Source organism: Rosa chinensis, chromosome 6, assembly GCF_002994745.2.
Source record: "Rosa chinensis cultivar Old Blush chromosome 6, RchiOBHm-V2, whole genome shotgun sequence".
NCBI classification, from domain to species: Eukaryota; Viridiplantae; Streptophyta; class Magnoliopsida; order Rosales; family Rosaceae; genus Rosa; species Rosa chinensis.
In genome coordinates this window covers 62022569-62036797 of record NC_037093.1, presented here as the reverse complement: position 1 = coordinate 62036797, position 14229 = coordinate 62022569, and the positions used below count along the sequence as shown (strand labels likewise).

The 14229-nt window shown below is 38.5% G+C and overlaps 4 protein-coding genes across 4 annotated transcripts; 3 read left to right on the top strand and 1 right to left on the bottom strand.

The window, feature by feature from the left end:
- The first annotated feature begins 590 nt into the window (after positions 1-590).
- LOC112174175 (GTPase HflX) lies at positions 591-5391 on the top strand. The gene is made up of 13 exons (XM_024311906.2): positions 591-1029; positions 1290-1432; positions 2000-2116; positions 2596-2710; positions 2886-3023; positions 3240-3335; positions 3427-3540; positions 3920-3988; positions 4163-4233; positions 4309-4402; positions 4682-4810; positions 4901-4990; positions 5112-5391. Exons 1-13 carry the CDS (start codon positions 649-651, stop codon positions 5202-5204), a joined length of 1650 nt encoding a protein of 549 aa, XP_024167674.1. The 5' UTR covers positions 591-648; the 3' UTR covers positions 5205-5391.
- Positions 5392-6130: 739 nt separating this feature from the next.
- On the top strand, positions 6131-7920 carry LOC112173341 (peroxidase 9). Its single transcript, XM_024310952.2, has 4 exons — positions 6131-6718; positions 6828-7019; positions 7107-7272; positions 7365-7920. Exons 1-4 carry the CDS (start codon positions 6407-6409, stop codon positions 7775-7777), a joined length of 1083 nt encoding a protein of 360 aa, XP_024166720.1. The 5' UTR covers positions 6131-6406; the 3' UTR covers positions 7778-7920.
- A 1443-nt stretch (positions 7921-9363) lies between these two features.
- On the top strand, positions 9364-12683 carry LOC112174306. Its single transcript, XM_024312050.2, has 7 exons — positions 9364-9803; positions 9883-10025; positions 10623-10894; positions 11019-11173; positions 11532-11794; positions 11944-12006; positions 12174-12683. The coding sequence occupies exons 1-7, from the start codon at positions 9536-9538 to the stop codon at positions 12429-12431; spliced, it is 1422 nt and encodes a 473-aa protein (XP_024167818.1). The 5' UTR covers positions 9364-9535; the 3' UTR covers positions 12432-12683.
- LOC112174308 (TLC domain-containing protein 5) lies at positions 12572-14129 on the bottom strand. The gene is made up of 5 exons (XM_024312051.2): positions 13760-14129; positions 13516-13656; positions 13083-13202; positions 12892-12987; positions 12572-12790 (listed from the first exon to the last, which is right to left on the bottom strand). The coding sequence occupies exons 1-5, from the start codon at positions 13979-13981 to the stop codon at positions 12656-12658; spliced, it is 714 nt and encodes a 237-aa protein (XP_024167819.1). The 5' UTR covers positions 13982-14129; the 3' UTR covers positions 12572-12655.
- Positions 14130-14229: the final 100 nt, after the last annotated feature.

Below are 14229 nucleotides of genomic sequence, written 5' to 3'. Positions count from 1 at the left end.
ATATTTGTTTCGTATTAAGTTTGTGGTACACGATAAAAAATTGTTAAAGCTAACTTGTGAAACATATTTAATTTTAATTATCATTAAATTTTGTATTTATTGTTAAAATCTATTACGACTCGTTAAGAAAATAACTAAATATTAACTTATAGATTCTTATGAACTTAGAGTATTATAAGAAACACACATAAATTTTACATAGTTAGAGTTTTTTTATTTTGAAAGTTAAAAATTAAGAACCACTTGATGTGATGTGCTGGTCAAACGGCCTAGTCTGAAACCCGCAGGTCTAGCGTTCAAATCCCAGCTCTATTCTGTGGCCAACAGATTTGAGGGATCCTTTAGCTTCTTGCATCTGCGGTGCAGTGAATTAGTCTGGCTTTCTTTTCTATTAAAAAAATTGGTGTCGTTTCTTCCATATGTTAAAAATTAAGATATAATATTTTATGTTTATAATTCTTATCGGATGAATATGGGACCAAACAAATAAACCCCTAAAAAAAAAGGATACAAATTGTGTTGAACAACGACGTGTCGTATGCAGAAGGCGCGAGATAAACGACCATTAAATAGGCTGGGAAAGGAAAATTGAAAGTTGAAGAAGGTGAAAAAGGAAGGAGTAGCAGTCTGAGACGGAATTGATTGATAATGAGCGCCAGTTTGTGTTGCTCTCTGATTCGTTCCTCACCTCTGCTTCCCGAACCCTATCTTTCATGGCCTCTCGCCAAACCTAACCGCCACCGCCAGATTCAACCGCCTCTCACGCTCAGAAACCATGCCCATGCTTCTGCGACAGTCGTCGCAAGAGCTGTCGGCGTCGGCGTTGTGTCTCCGGACGACTTGTCGTTTCAGGAACCTCCGGTGATTGAGACCGACGGAGAAGGAAATGGAGAGGCTCAGGGAGTCGTCGATGGAGTGGCGGAGAGTGAATCAGAGGACAAGGGTGTGCGTCCGGCGACGAGGTACAAGAAGAAGAAGGAGGATGAGGACGGGTTAGAGAATAGGTTCAAGCTGAGGAACGGAAAGGAGGTAAATTTAATCTCTTTGTTACTTTTTTACTGTGAGATTGATTTTTACTTTTGAGAAATTCCTGTTCATGCTGGGTTTCGTAGAGAAATACATTTTGGGCTTTTGGCTATGGTTAAATGAAATGTTGGGGTCATATCATTTATTAGAAAAAGTTTTGAAATTTAAAGTAGACAGCAATGGCATTGTGCTGTTTACATGTTGATCGGTGTTTATAAGTCTGATAGTCTTTTTTGTGCTTCATTGTTGTTCATTTTCCCCAGATTTTTGAAGAAAAAGCCTACATTGTGGGTGTTGAGCACAAACGTAATTCGGCTGATCTATTTGGTGTAGAGGAGTCACTCAAGGAATTGACCCAGCTAGCTGATACTGCTGGACTAATGGTTGTTGGTTCCACATATCAGAAGTGAGTACTTCTCGATGCTTATGCAGTTCTTTGCTAGTATATAGCTTTCCAACCTAGCTTGTTGCCAGTTTTCTGAACAGAACTTTACAAATTCCATAGTGCATCTAAGATAGCCAGGGGGACCTTCAGAGCTATGGTAACCCATAAAGTCGCTTCAAGTTTTAGTTTTGATAAGATCCAACTTTGGTGCCATCTGTCGTGATCGTTGGTGGCAGGTGTGCTTACCCTATATTCATGTCATTGCTTTGTGAATGCTAGACAAAAATTTACAGTTGCTGTAATACTAATTGCTATAGACATCCCAGTTGGAATATTTATACTTGATCTGATTCTTCAACTCTTATCCGATCCATTCATTAGTCAGTTGATCCTATATATTTTCAAAAGATAGGTGAATATGTTCTGAAGATAAGTTATTCAATTCTTGAAATATGGTTTTGTTCTTGTATTCCGCTACATATTGAGTGGAACTTAACAAAACCATTCTGTTTTCCTATTGGCATATATAATTCTAATTACTGACTGTTGGCCACTTAGCTTATATTGCTTGTGCTCTATGTAATGCAGACTAGTGTCTCCAAATTCACGGACATACATTGGATCTGGCAAGGTTGCAGAAATCAAGAGTGCAATTCATGCATTGGGTGTTGAGACCGTGATATTTGATGATGAGCTCTCAGCAGGGTAAGAAACATAATGGCATTATAGTTGTTTCTTACATGTATGTGATTCTGTTGAAATTGATTTCTATGAGTTACAATGATTTTATTTTGCCAATACTGATTCTCCCCTGCCTCCCCTCCCCTGTATCTATTGGTTGTGATGTGTCTGTGGAATTGTACTTGTATGTATAAGAAGATTTTGAACCAGAATCGAATTGTCTTCTCTTGAGCATTGATTTGAGACCTGTTTAGATTTCACCGGCTTAACCCCAATCCTTCTGAAAACTGTACCAGCAGAAATATGTTTATTGTACGCACCCTTCCCCACTCATTATCAACGGTGTCATATACTTGAAAGCTACATGGATCTTTTTATGATCAGCTTCATTTAAGTTTGTAAGAAATATTACGCTCGGCGTATGATCAGCTTTGATTATGCACATTTTTGTTATCTTGAGAGTCTTTTTCTTTTTCTTTTTTATTCAAGTGTTACTATTCTAGGCAATTACGCAATTTGGAAAAGGCTTTTGGTGGGGATGTTAGAGTCTGTGACCGTACTGCTCTCATTCTTGATATTTTTAACCAGCGGGCGGCAACACATGAAGCAGCTCTACAGGTAATTTATTATTGTTGTTTGATTAGTAGTTTTAATTTTGAATTTCCCTTTGAAACTATGTCAACAACTAACTCGTGGTAGTTGAAAATTCTACCTCTTTTTGGGGTTTTAAGTTGTTCTTTACTAAGACCATTATATTCCAGAATTTTCAGAGTGATAATTGTGATGTTTCTAGGTTACATTGGCACAGATGGAATACCAGCTACCTCGACTAACAAAAATGTGGACTCATCTTGAGCGTCAATCAGGAGGTCAAGTGAAGGGTATGGGTGAGAAACAAATTGAAGTGGATAAGCGTATCTTACGTACTCAAGTAAACCCCCATAATCGAATCATCAGTATTCCAATATGTTCTATCTTAATATAGTTCTTTCTATAGCAATATTAGATTGTAGGTTCCGGTCAATGCCATGAAAAAGTTTCTGTTTTGTTCTTTTCCTTGTCTCAGATATTTTATTTATTTACTTTTCATTAAAATTAGAATTCTCTCTTGAAATTGATTGGCCTGCAAACATGTTTGTGATGCTAGATTGGTGTTCTCAAGAAGGAGCTAGAATCTGTTAGAAAGCATAGAAAGCAGTACCGGAATCAGCGGCTTTCAGTACCAGTTCCAGTAGTATCCTTGGTAAGTATATTCGTAGTATGCTGGATTCACAATTATATAGATGGTTTCTACCTGTTGTTGATGCTGTACATGTAATGCTTTCGGAAACTAGGTTGGGTACACCAATGCTGGAAAGAGTACTCTCTTAAATCAATTGACTGGAGCCAATGTGCTTGCCGAGGATCAATTATTTGCAACACTAGATCCAACCACAAGAAGGGTTCAGGTAGGTTGATCACAATCAAAGGAATTTCTCATTACAGCACAAGTATGAGTTCTCTACCGTCTAAATAACTGAACAGTAGTGATTTTATCTAGTTTCACAAGCTTGCATGTTGCTCAAAAGCTTGATTGGCATGTGGTACCTTCTCTATTTCTTCAAGTGACTATGAACTTATTTCAATGGCCTGTAGTCCAGATCTTGGGGTTTATGTAATCTCTCATTGATTTATCTGCTACAGCAGAAACATTGGGACTTCATTGATATGCTCTATATAGCATCATTTCAATTTTCCCATTAATATGGTAGTCTTGTGCTGAATTTTTAATATTTTATATCTTGAATAATTTGTGGTAAGCTATGTTCTTGTTTCAATTTCTTCCAGATGAAGAACGGGAAAGAATTTCTTCTCACAGATACTGTTGGTTTCATTCAGAAGTTACCGACTACAGTGGTGAGATACTTGCACAATTTATTCATGAATTTACCACCACTTGTGCAGTTTAATTCTCTCCCCTTGTTCATTTTGAACTTAACTGCAAAAGAAAAAGTTTTGATGAATGCCAATCCAATTTCAGAGTCAAACTGATAATTTCTTTCACTTATTTTCTCCAACTGAATCTTATAGGTTGCGGCCTTCAGAGCAACTCTTGAGGAGATATCAGAGTCAGCATTACTGGTGCATGTGGTTGATATCAGGTACAAAGTGGCATCCTATTAAATACACTCGTGGTGACAGACATTGAGATCTTATTATATTGCTATCAACTTCAGTCATCCACTGGCCGAGCAACAGATAGAAGCTGTGGACAGAGTTTTGTCAGAACTAGATGTGTCTTCAATACCAAGGTTGATGGTGTGGAACAAGGTACAGTAAATCTTTTTGGTGATTCAGTAACTAAACAATATATTGCAACTCTTTCATCTTATCTGCTGATCGTGCAATAGGGTTTTTTTTAAGTCAGATGATCATTAAATTAGATGGGAAGTGATTCAGTTGATTCCATTTAGCCTACTGGACAAATGCTTTGCATGTCAAGTGTTATCTTAATTATACTCACTATAGTAATGGTATATGCAATGTACTATCTTTTCATTCCTCTAATCTATACATAAGATTGATGATAGACAGCTATATATTTTGCAGGTTGATAAGGTGAGCAATCCTGACAGCATCAGAACAGAAGCAGAAAAGAGAGATGATGTTGTTTGCATATCTGCTCTGAGTGGCCAGGGCTTAAATGATTTCTGCAGTGCAATCCAGGAAAAATTGAAGGTACTAATTGTTTCTCTGCCACGTTTTCATACTCTGAGTAATGTCTGTGCTCCTATAAGTTAAAAGATAAGAATGTCTTTTGTTTAACAGGACTCTATGGTATGGGTGGAAGCCTTGATCCCATTTGAAAAAGGAGAGCTTCTTAGTACCATACATAAGGTTGGAATGGTGGAGAGAACAGTAAGTATCCAGTGGATGTTGGTTATTATCTTTGTTCCTACTATCTTCTCTACTTCTTCTTTTTTCTTTTGTGAAGTAAAAACAGAGTATTTCCAAATTCTAACATTCTCTATATTTATAGGAATATACCGAGCACGGTACACTAATCAAGGCACACGTACCTCTACGGTTTGCAAGGCTACTAACACCATTGAGGCAATTATGCATATCATGATCTTAATTTTCTTCAAGCATTATCAAATACTGTGTGGAGGTCTTACTTTGAATCGATGGCTGTAGATAGAAATTGTAAGTAATTTGTACATATGGTCTCGTATCTTGTTTCTAACGAGTGTAAGATACTTACAAACTAGTGATGGTCTAATAGATTATCAAGAGTAAGTTTGCAGCATTTCTTTTCAGATTGACTTTTAACCTAATGCATAGCATCTCAAACACAACTCGCTCCATCTTATTTCGGCAAGAGCAACTATTCTTGGTCACGTTAATGTTTGAAATCTTGGTCCATGGGGAGTCGGTAGATTGTCCTCGACGCAAGTAATTGTACTGCTCTGGGCCTTTGAAACAATTTTCTTGATTTCATACTAGTGTAATGGGTGGTGGTACTTGCGAATTTGCCAATTGGTTTTCGGACTTTTGAAAATCATAAAATAAATTGTGTTAAGATTTGAGTTTTGTTAGTTCTAGAATTGTTTAAAAATAGTTATTTATGGGTGACAAGAATTCGGTTTTGGATTTTTTTTTTTTTTTTTTTTGGGGAAAAGTTCATGAGTTGGTTCTCATAGGGTTGGAAAAGCAAACGACATCTTACGATGTGTTTAACCACACTTGAAGATATACCGTTAGCCACGAATTGCATGAATTTGGGCATAGGCACCATTAGCTTGCACCATTGAAACTTTCAAACGCCGATTCAAAATCAGCAATGTGACACCAATATCTGTCAGAATGTGTTCACCAAATACGCGGTTTTATACTTTCATATTGTTGTGTTGTCTTCTTTGCCATCTAGTGTAAAAATGAAGCTGCAATGCTTTGAATTTAAAAGTTAAAGCTATTCCAGTTTTGTAAGTTCAACACTGGCATTTCACTAAAGAAAGAAGTCACCTTCCCATATGTAAAGGTTGATAAATTCATAAAAGGAATGAATGGTTTTCAATTGTGGCACATTAGTGACGTGGAGAAGATTCTGGCCTAAGAATTCATAGAAATTAGTACATGGAGCAGGTAATACCAGAAAGGCAGAACACGAATACTTTGACACAGTCTTGGCTCTTGTTATCCACATTAGGTATATCAGAGAGGATTTGGTAGAAGAGTGGTTTGATTGGTTCCATTAAGCTCTATAAATTGCCATGGCTCAAAGTAGTATGCCAGACACTCAAACTTGGACTCAAAAATTCTTGAATATATTCAATGGCACGCTTCAAAGTAACTTGTTTAGCTCTTGTGGCAATGACATTGGTCTATTCGACCACACTCTGCGTAGCTCACCCGGTCGGTTTCAACTTTGGCTGGGGATGGGGTAGTCCTGGTGGAAATGGAGGTCACGGTGGAAACAGTGGCAATGGTGGAGGAGGGTACCCTGGTCTTTTTCCGGAATACTATCAGTTCTCATGCCCTCAAGCTAATGATATTGTCATGTCTGTGTTGCACAAGGCCATTGCAAACAATCCAAGAGTGGCTGCCTCTTTGCTTAGGCTTCACTTCCATGACTGCTTTGTTCAGGTCTATATTAGTCATGTTCACTATGATTTGCTGGTTCTACTAGCTAGTAGTACTGCTTGTTATACTTAACCGCATACTATATGGCTAAATTATGAATTTCTTTTGACAGGGTTGTGATGCATCTGTGCTACTGGACGACAGCGCGACAATTTCGAGTGAAAAGAATTCTGGTCCAAACAAGAACTCACTTAGAGGGTTTGAAGTGATAGATGAGATCAAGGCCAAGTTAGAAGAAGCTTGCCCTCAGACTGTTTCTTGTGCTGACATTCTTGCTCTTTCTGCTAGAGGCTCCACTGTACTAGTAAGCAGCATTTCATTGATTAAGCCTAAGTTAATTTTAATTTACTTGGTCATCCATTTTACTGACTAAGCAAGCTTGAGTGAACAGAGTGGTGGACCAAATTGGGTGTTACCACTAGGAAGAAGGGACTCGACGACTGCAAGTTTAACTGGCTCAAACAGAAACATTCCTGCACCAAATTCCAGTCTCCCAACCCTCTTAAACTTCTTCCAGCGTCAAGGCCTCGATGAAGTAGACCTTGTTACACTATCAGGTACTGAAATTTTTTTTTAAGTGATTCATTTTTTGAACCTCGCCGTGGACTTAATCTTGTTCCATTTTGCCATTAATATTTTGTTAATGCAGGAGGGCATACTATTGGGGTTGCAAGGTGCGTGACATTCAAGCAGAGGCTGTACAACCAAAATGGGAACAACCAACCCGACTCGACTCTTGAAAGATCCTACTACTTTGGTTTGAAATCGGTTTGCCCTAGTTCAGGTGGTGACAACAACATAAGCCCCTTGGACTTCTCTTCCCCTGCAAGATTTGACAATACCTACTTCAAGCTCATACTTTTGGGAAAAGGACTTCTTACTTCGGACCAAGTGCTTCTCACCGGAAATGTGGGGAAGACACTGGAGCTGGTCAAGAGCTTTTCGGATGATGAGGGCCTCTTCTTCCAGCACTTTGCTAAGTCCATGGTTAAGATGGGGAACATTAGGCCTCTCACTGGACTTAAGGGTCAAGTTAGGAAGAATTGTCGCCGAGTTAATTAAGTAGTTTAACTGAGAAGCACTAGCTTCTTAATTTTTATGTGCTGAATAATTCAGAACTGTTAACTTGGTGTGATCTATAGCCTTCAATTCCTGTAAACAAATGGCTTTGACAATGAATGTTTTCTACAAATTACTTTGGTTAATTACTATGGTAAGCCTTTAATTAACTTTAGCAAGCTGCAGAACAATTCCACAAGCTAGCACTTTTCCAGTTTTTCACTTTCGGCTTTCGGCTTTCTTTCCTCTCACGTAAAAAAGCTAAGCACATTATAGTCCAAAAGTTAAACACATCCTAATTCCTAAATGAAATAAAGTTAAACACGACTTTAATCATTGTTCCTTTTCTCTCTTGGTGGTTATGCAGTTTCTGGAATCAGGAACTTCATGCACACAAAGTATAATTCTTTTCTTTCCCCGTACCAGAAAAGAAAGTATAATTCGTTTCTTTTATCCCTTCAGAATATGACAACCTTTTCACGTGTATGAACTCTTGAGGAGCAAATACCAAAGTTCTTTTCTTCGTTACCTTTGGTTCCTCTTTTATCCCATTTTTTTCCTCCTCTTTTCCAATCAGTTTCAATAATCCTTCATCTTGCTGATTACACTGAGCACCCAAATGTCCTAAATTCATAATACCCCACAATAATTAGACCTTCAGCATGGATGGAATTAGACAATAAACAAATAATATTTAAAATCATGTACTCGAGATCATGAATTTCTAGTGTATCCGATACACAGTTAATGTAGTGTATCATTTCACTCTATATATTGTTTATTTATTTGTTTTTTATAAAATAAGCTCCAAAATAAGAGCAATAAAACCGAGACCAAATCGATCCGACCATAATAATCCGAGAAGCAATTGGCCTTCTTGATGTTGATGAAAGCTATGTCTAAACGTCTCCAAAATATTATAGTCGAAGGTAACTCTCAGCTTATCATCAATTGTGTTAATGGCTCCGGCTGTGTTCTTTGGATATTCAAGATTTCAAGACAGTCATTCACGCTATTCTCCAAATGTCCATCTCTTCTCCTCAATGGCTCAATCACCTTCCCAACATGTACTTGGAAAAGTCAACTTTGTGGCGGACGCTTTGGCAAATCTCAGACACTCGATAAGAGATGAGCAGTTTCGGGATAACTATCTTTCTATCTTAATGCTTTTAAGTGCTTTCGTATTTTCACTATTTGGGTCGAGTTGCCTTAGAGCAAGTCCACCCGTTGGGTCACCGGGTGCTTTTATGTTTATTTCCACCCTCTGGGTCACGGGCACAGTTTCCAAACTGACCTGGGTCACTTTCTGAGTCAATTTTGTGACCTGCAAACTGATCCCGTGACTCAGGTCAGTTTGAAAACTGTGCCCGTGATTCAGAGGGTAAAAAGTAATGAATAGGAACTGACTCGATGACTCAACGGGTGAACTGGCTCTTACAAACTTTTATTTGTAGTTCTTGATGTAGTCTTTTCTCCTTTAATTGTTTCCCCTCAAAAACAGCCCTACCTCAGCGTCAATGGAAAGCCCAACAAGCGTGGGTAACTTTTTAAGGAGTGTTGCAAAGGCCTGTGGGGTAGAGTAGTTGAGAGCCCCACACTAGGTAGTAGTTATCTAACATCAACAACCCTGAAGCTCTGTCAGTAATTAAATAGTCTCAAAGACTAAAGATCCCAGATTTGATCTAAATTGATAGGATTCAAAACTATGTGGATACAAAAATCCATGAAATCAAAACCAGAGTAACAAAGAAAGACTTGTCGATGGCGAAGCAGGCCAACAATGCGTGGATTATGCAGAAGAAGAAATGGTCTCTGGTGGTTCTGGCATTGTTTTCTCTCTCCACCGCTATGGTTTTCTTCATGAGAACCGCGTTTGATTCCTGCAACGCAAATAGTAGTCGTTTTGAAGATGATAATAGAGCCGCCGCCGAGGCGGTGAGAGTTGTCCGGAACGACGCCGGACCGAGCCCTCTGCGGTTCATGAAGTCGAAGCTGGTTCTGTTGGTCTCACACGAGCTCTCTCTTTCCGGTAACAAATTCGTTTTATCAAAAATTTTCTTGTTTTGAAAAAAGATGAAGAAATTTTTTTGATTTTTTGCTTTTATCAGGGGGTCCTTTGTTGTTGATGGAGCTGGCGTTCTTGTTGAGAGGGGTGGGATCGGAGGTTGTTTGGATAACAAGCCAAAAGCCACCGGAATCCGACGAGGTGATTTACAGTCTGGAGAATAAAATGCTGGACCGAGGAGTACAGGTATTCATTTTATGTTGCTTCATCTTCTTCGATTTTTGTAGGTGATCGTATGTTTCTAGAATTCAGTATCTCACTGCAAGTCTCTGCTTTTTGTGGTGTGACATTGTGTGTTTCATTGCTGAAACTGCCACAAATATTGGTTTACGTCGTAGATGTGAATGAGTAGAAGTTTGTGGAATGTTTGAGTTTTGAGTTTTTTTTCTCATGTATTAGACTGTTAGTATTTTTTTGTTATAGTGGATTTTGGAACTGTAGCTTGCGTTCTGCTCTAGTGCTCTGTCATTAAGATGTATGGTTATCAATTTATCATGAAACAAAGCTTGGAAATTAAACCTTCGGTTGTAATACTTTTGCTAATGGTAAGTGTGCCTGTGATGCACATTGGAGCCTGGCTTAGAATAAGTTATAAAGAGTTGATGCCTCCAGCTGTAGTTGAGAGGTTTTTCGATTCTGAGTTTCTAAATGATTACTTGCGGTCACAATCTAACTGCCCATTCCAATGCTCTTGATGGTGTTTTATATGAGGAAAGGCAAAGCTTTGTTTTTGTGTCCTTATGCTGTTGGCCTTCTACTTATGAATTTCCCAATACTTGGTAGGTCCTCTCTGCAAAGGGTCAAAAGGCTATAGATACAGCTCTTAAGGCAGATTTGGTCATTTTAAATACTGCTGTTGCTGGAAAATGGCTGGATGCTGTTCTCAGGGAAAACGTTCCTCGTGTTCTTCCTAACGTGTTGTGGTGGATTCATGAAATGCGAGGGCATTATTTCAAAGTGGAGTATGTTAAGCACCTCCCTTTTGTTGCAGGTGCCATGATTGATTCACACACAACAGCAGAATATTGGAAAAATAGGACTCGGGAACGTTTAGGGTAAGAAGAATCATGTGATATGTAAAAACTACATGCACCATAGTTTGTTCCACCATCAGTCTTATTCTAGCAACCATAAAATTGTAATGTGGAACTTGATAATATTTCTCTTTTTGTTTTACAGGATTAAAATGCCTAAAACCTATGTTGTGCACCTTGGAAATAGCAAGGAGCTAATGGAAGTTGCAGAAGATAGTGTATCCAGGAGGGTTCTCCGTGAACATGTCCGAGAGTCTCTTGGAGTGCGGAATGAAGATCTACTCTTTGCCATCATAAACAGTATGCTTCCTTTGTCTATTTATATGTACTTTAATTATAGTGGTAGATTATAGTTTGAATCCTTGCTACTAAAACCTCCCGATTCCTATTCAATTTCATCTGATATAGTAGCATCTTTAGAAAATAACATAACTTGACGCATATCCTAATAACTTAAATACTTTTGGGTTGAGGTAAACTAACAACCCTAATCACTTCTTCTCTTCCCAAACTTCTCGCTTTCATTCGGCGAAAGATTACTTTTGTTGTCTGAAGCTGTAGTCCTGTTCACTTCTCTGTTTTTCCATGCACTACTCTGTTTTGGATGCATTTGCATTTGACTTTTATATTCTGAATAATATGTGTGATTTAACTGTAGGTGTTTCACGTGGGAAAGGTCAGGATCTATTTCTTCGCGCTTTTCATGAAAGTCTGCAATTCATTAAGGAGAAGAAATTGCAAGTGCCATCTATGCATGCAGTAATAGTGGGAAGTGACATGGATAAGCAGACTAAATTTGAAACGGAACTGCGAAACTTTGTGATAGAAAAGAAGCTTCAGGATTGTGTTCACTTTGTGAACAAAACCCTGACTGTGGCTCCTTATCTGGCTTCTATCGATGTTCTTGTTCAAAATTCTCAGGTAGGTTGCACCCAAGTCAGCAACTTTTGTAGGAGATGTTATCTTGCTGGATAGTTTTTATTTGAAAATTTCAGGGAACAAATATTAAATATCTCAGTTGTGTTGTGTTGTATATCATGGATGGAGCTCAACTTTATAATCATGTGTAGGCTCGTGGAGAGTGCTTTGGAAGGATAACTATTGAAGCAATGGCCTTTCAGCTACCTGTACTGGTATGTCCTTTACTTCGTCTTCCAATGGATGATGTACCTGTCTATTACCGTGCAAAAATCATGCTTATGTTCTGTAGTTATCTTATGAATGTCCTTTGTTTGGTAGATTACATTAACAGGGTCCAACTAATTCTCTTTTTTTTTTTTCCTTTTGTTAATCACTCCAGGGCACAGCAGCTGGGGGAACCATGGAGATTGTAGTGAATGGCTCAACCGGACTGCTGCATCCTGTCGGTAAAGAAGGTGTTGCATCGCTGAAAAATAACATCGTAAAATTGACCACACATGTAGAGAGGAGATTGACAATGGGCAAGAAGGGATACGAGAGAGTGAAGGAAAGATTTCTGGAACCACACATGGTGCAAAGGATCGCTTTAGTTTTAAGGGAGGTGTTGCAGAAAGCAAAGAGCCACGCCAATTCTTAATTTGCAGTAGCCCAAAAATGTTTGCCCCACCTCCGATCCTTGACAGAAGGATGTGCCTCATACTTTTGTTAGTCATTTGTATCATATGTAGCAAGATATGGTAAATAGAGAAAGTGATATGGATACCAGCAAGTCAAGTCTGGTCATTGAGTTGCTAAATGTTTATTCATCAATGGTATACATACAGTTTTGCAAATGTAAAAATCTGTCTCACTCAATCGTATTCAATTTTCTCTTTTATGGTTGATGTCAGCCTCCTTCGTTGCACTAGTAGTCCTCTTGGTCAATTTGTACATCACCATTCTCGCTATCTTGTAGAACCAAAAAGTACTGACCAGCTGCAGTCCCACTGCCATTCCCTGGAGATCATAGACAATTCATTCAACGTCGCGAAATTATTGAGGCCTCGGCCTATGACTATTACTGCCGTGTTGATAGTTCCACTGTTTATAATACTAACCTTAATGATGAAAGGATTGTGAGCAGATAGTGTTACATAAGTGAGATAAGGTCCGCCTCCCATCCTTGCAACCGAGAATATAGCTGCAAATGAAATCTATACACACAAACACGGAAAACGATATTAGAGTAGATTCTGTTTCTGCCACAATACGAAAGATTATAACATTCTGGAATTCTCAAACAGCATACATCTGCTGCTAAGTTTAGGTCGGTGTCCTTGTAACCAAGCTCTTTGAGAATCTCCCTCAAGTGGAGGAAAGGGCTAGAGACCTCTGTTATCCACAATGCTGCTACCATCTCTGACCCACACTATTGAACCCAACAAAATCTACTATTAGTGGTGAAAAAATAAAAATAAAAACAAAAAGCTGAAGCAAAATTAACTGACTTATACGAAGTGTTCCCATAGTGATAACTAATTGTATATAGTGGTAGACATAGTTAAATATACATTAGCTCCACATGGAGTTGTCTTTTGCAAAAGGGGGTTAATTAGTAGTCTATCGCTATCAAAAATAAATGTAATTAATTTGCTAGAGTTCCTAGACTTAATGCCCATGTACTTGTTCCAAGCTAGGATTAAAAAAGGCAATCAATTTGGGGAACAAGGTAAAATACTAACCCTTTGGTATGCAAGGCCTGCTACAATTCCAATAATGCTAACCAAATGGTGGAAGAAATTGTCAAGACTGAATTGCTTGTCAAAAAGGCAACAGATGAGATCATAGATGAGATAAGAAAGGCTCACTGCTAGTGCTTTCATCTGCTCCACCATTCAAAAACCTCCGAAGTTAATTAAGCTAACCAAGTTCATAAGCACACCATTAAAAATACTAACTAATATTCACGAAACTAAACTGAAAAACCTGCTGAGGAGAAGATTGAGCAGCCAGAGGACAAACTGGGCATCTCCAGTCTTCGACAGAGAGTGAAGCAACGGTTATAGCAATGGTTGCATGGATTGTCGAAACAAGGCGGTTGCAGAATCCAAAGGATCTCTTTGGACACATTTTTCTGATGAATAGAAATGCTGTTGTCCATGAAATAACTCCCAATACTACAAGACTTGTAAGTCCATGCCCTTCCATCTTTCTTTCTTCTAGTTTCTTCTTTTTCTTCTTCACTGAAGCTTATAAACTGGTTTTCTGGGGTTGTTTCAAATCAATGAGCTAGCTATAGAGGGAGAAAACGAGAGGAGAGAGAGAGGACATGTTCAATTCGTTTATAGTTGAATTAACCTCATTTAATTTCGGAGCTGGATGTGGGTGGGGAAGTAGGTTAGTTGGACCATCAAGGTATGGACCAACTTTAAAGTACTAATACATCCCAACTAAGA

Coding starts and splice junctions, on each gene's coding strand:
- LOC112174175 (XM_024311906.2), top strand. CDS start 649: ATGAGCGCCAGTTTGTGTTGCTCTCTGATTCGTTCCTCACCTCTGCTT. Junction 3,336..3,426: donor CAGTTCCAGTAGTATCCTTG/GTAAGTATATTC, acceptor TTCGGAAACTAG/GTTGGGTACACCAATGCTGG. Junction 4,811..4,900: donor CAATCCAGGAAAAATTGAAG/GTACTAATTGTT, acceptor TTTGTTTAACAG/GACTCTATGGTATGGGTGGA.
- LOC112173341 (XM_024310952.2), top strand. CDS start 6,407: ATGGCACGCTTCAAAGTAACTTGTTTAGCTCTTGTGGCAATGACATTG. Junction 6,719..6,827: donor TCCATGACTGCTTTGTTCAG/GTCTATATTAGT, acceptor TTCTTTTGACAG/GGTTGTGATGCATCTGTGCT. Junction 7,273..7,364: donor AGACCTTGTTACACTATCAG/GTACTGAAATTT, acceptor TTGTTAATGCAG/GAGGGCATACTATTGGGGTT.
- LOC112174306 (XM_024312050.2), top strand. CDS start 9,536: ATGGCGAAGCAGGCCAACAATGCGTGGATTATGCAGAAGAAGAAATGG. Junction 10,895..11,018: donor AGGACTCGGGAACGTTTAGG/GTAAGAAGAATC, acceptor TTTGTTTTACAG/GATTAAAATGCCTAAAACCT. Junction 11,795..11,943: donor TTCTTGTTCAAAATTCTCAG/GTAGGTTGCACC, acceptor AATCATGTGTAG/GCTCGTGGAGAGTGCTTTGG.
- LOC112174308 (XM_024312051.2), bottom strand. CDS start 13,981: ATGGAAGGGCATGGACTTACAAGTCTTGTAGTATTGGGAGTTATTTCA. Junction 13,657..13,759: donor CTCAATCTTCTCCTCAGCAG/GTTTTTCAGTTT, acceptor ATGGTGGAGCAG/ATGAAAGCACTAGCAGTGAG. Junction 12,791..12,891: donor ACAATCCTTTCATCATTAAG/GTTAGTATTATA, acceptor TATGATCTCCAG/GGAATGGCAGTGGGACTGCA.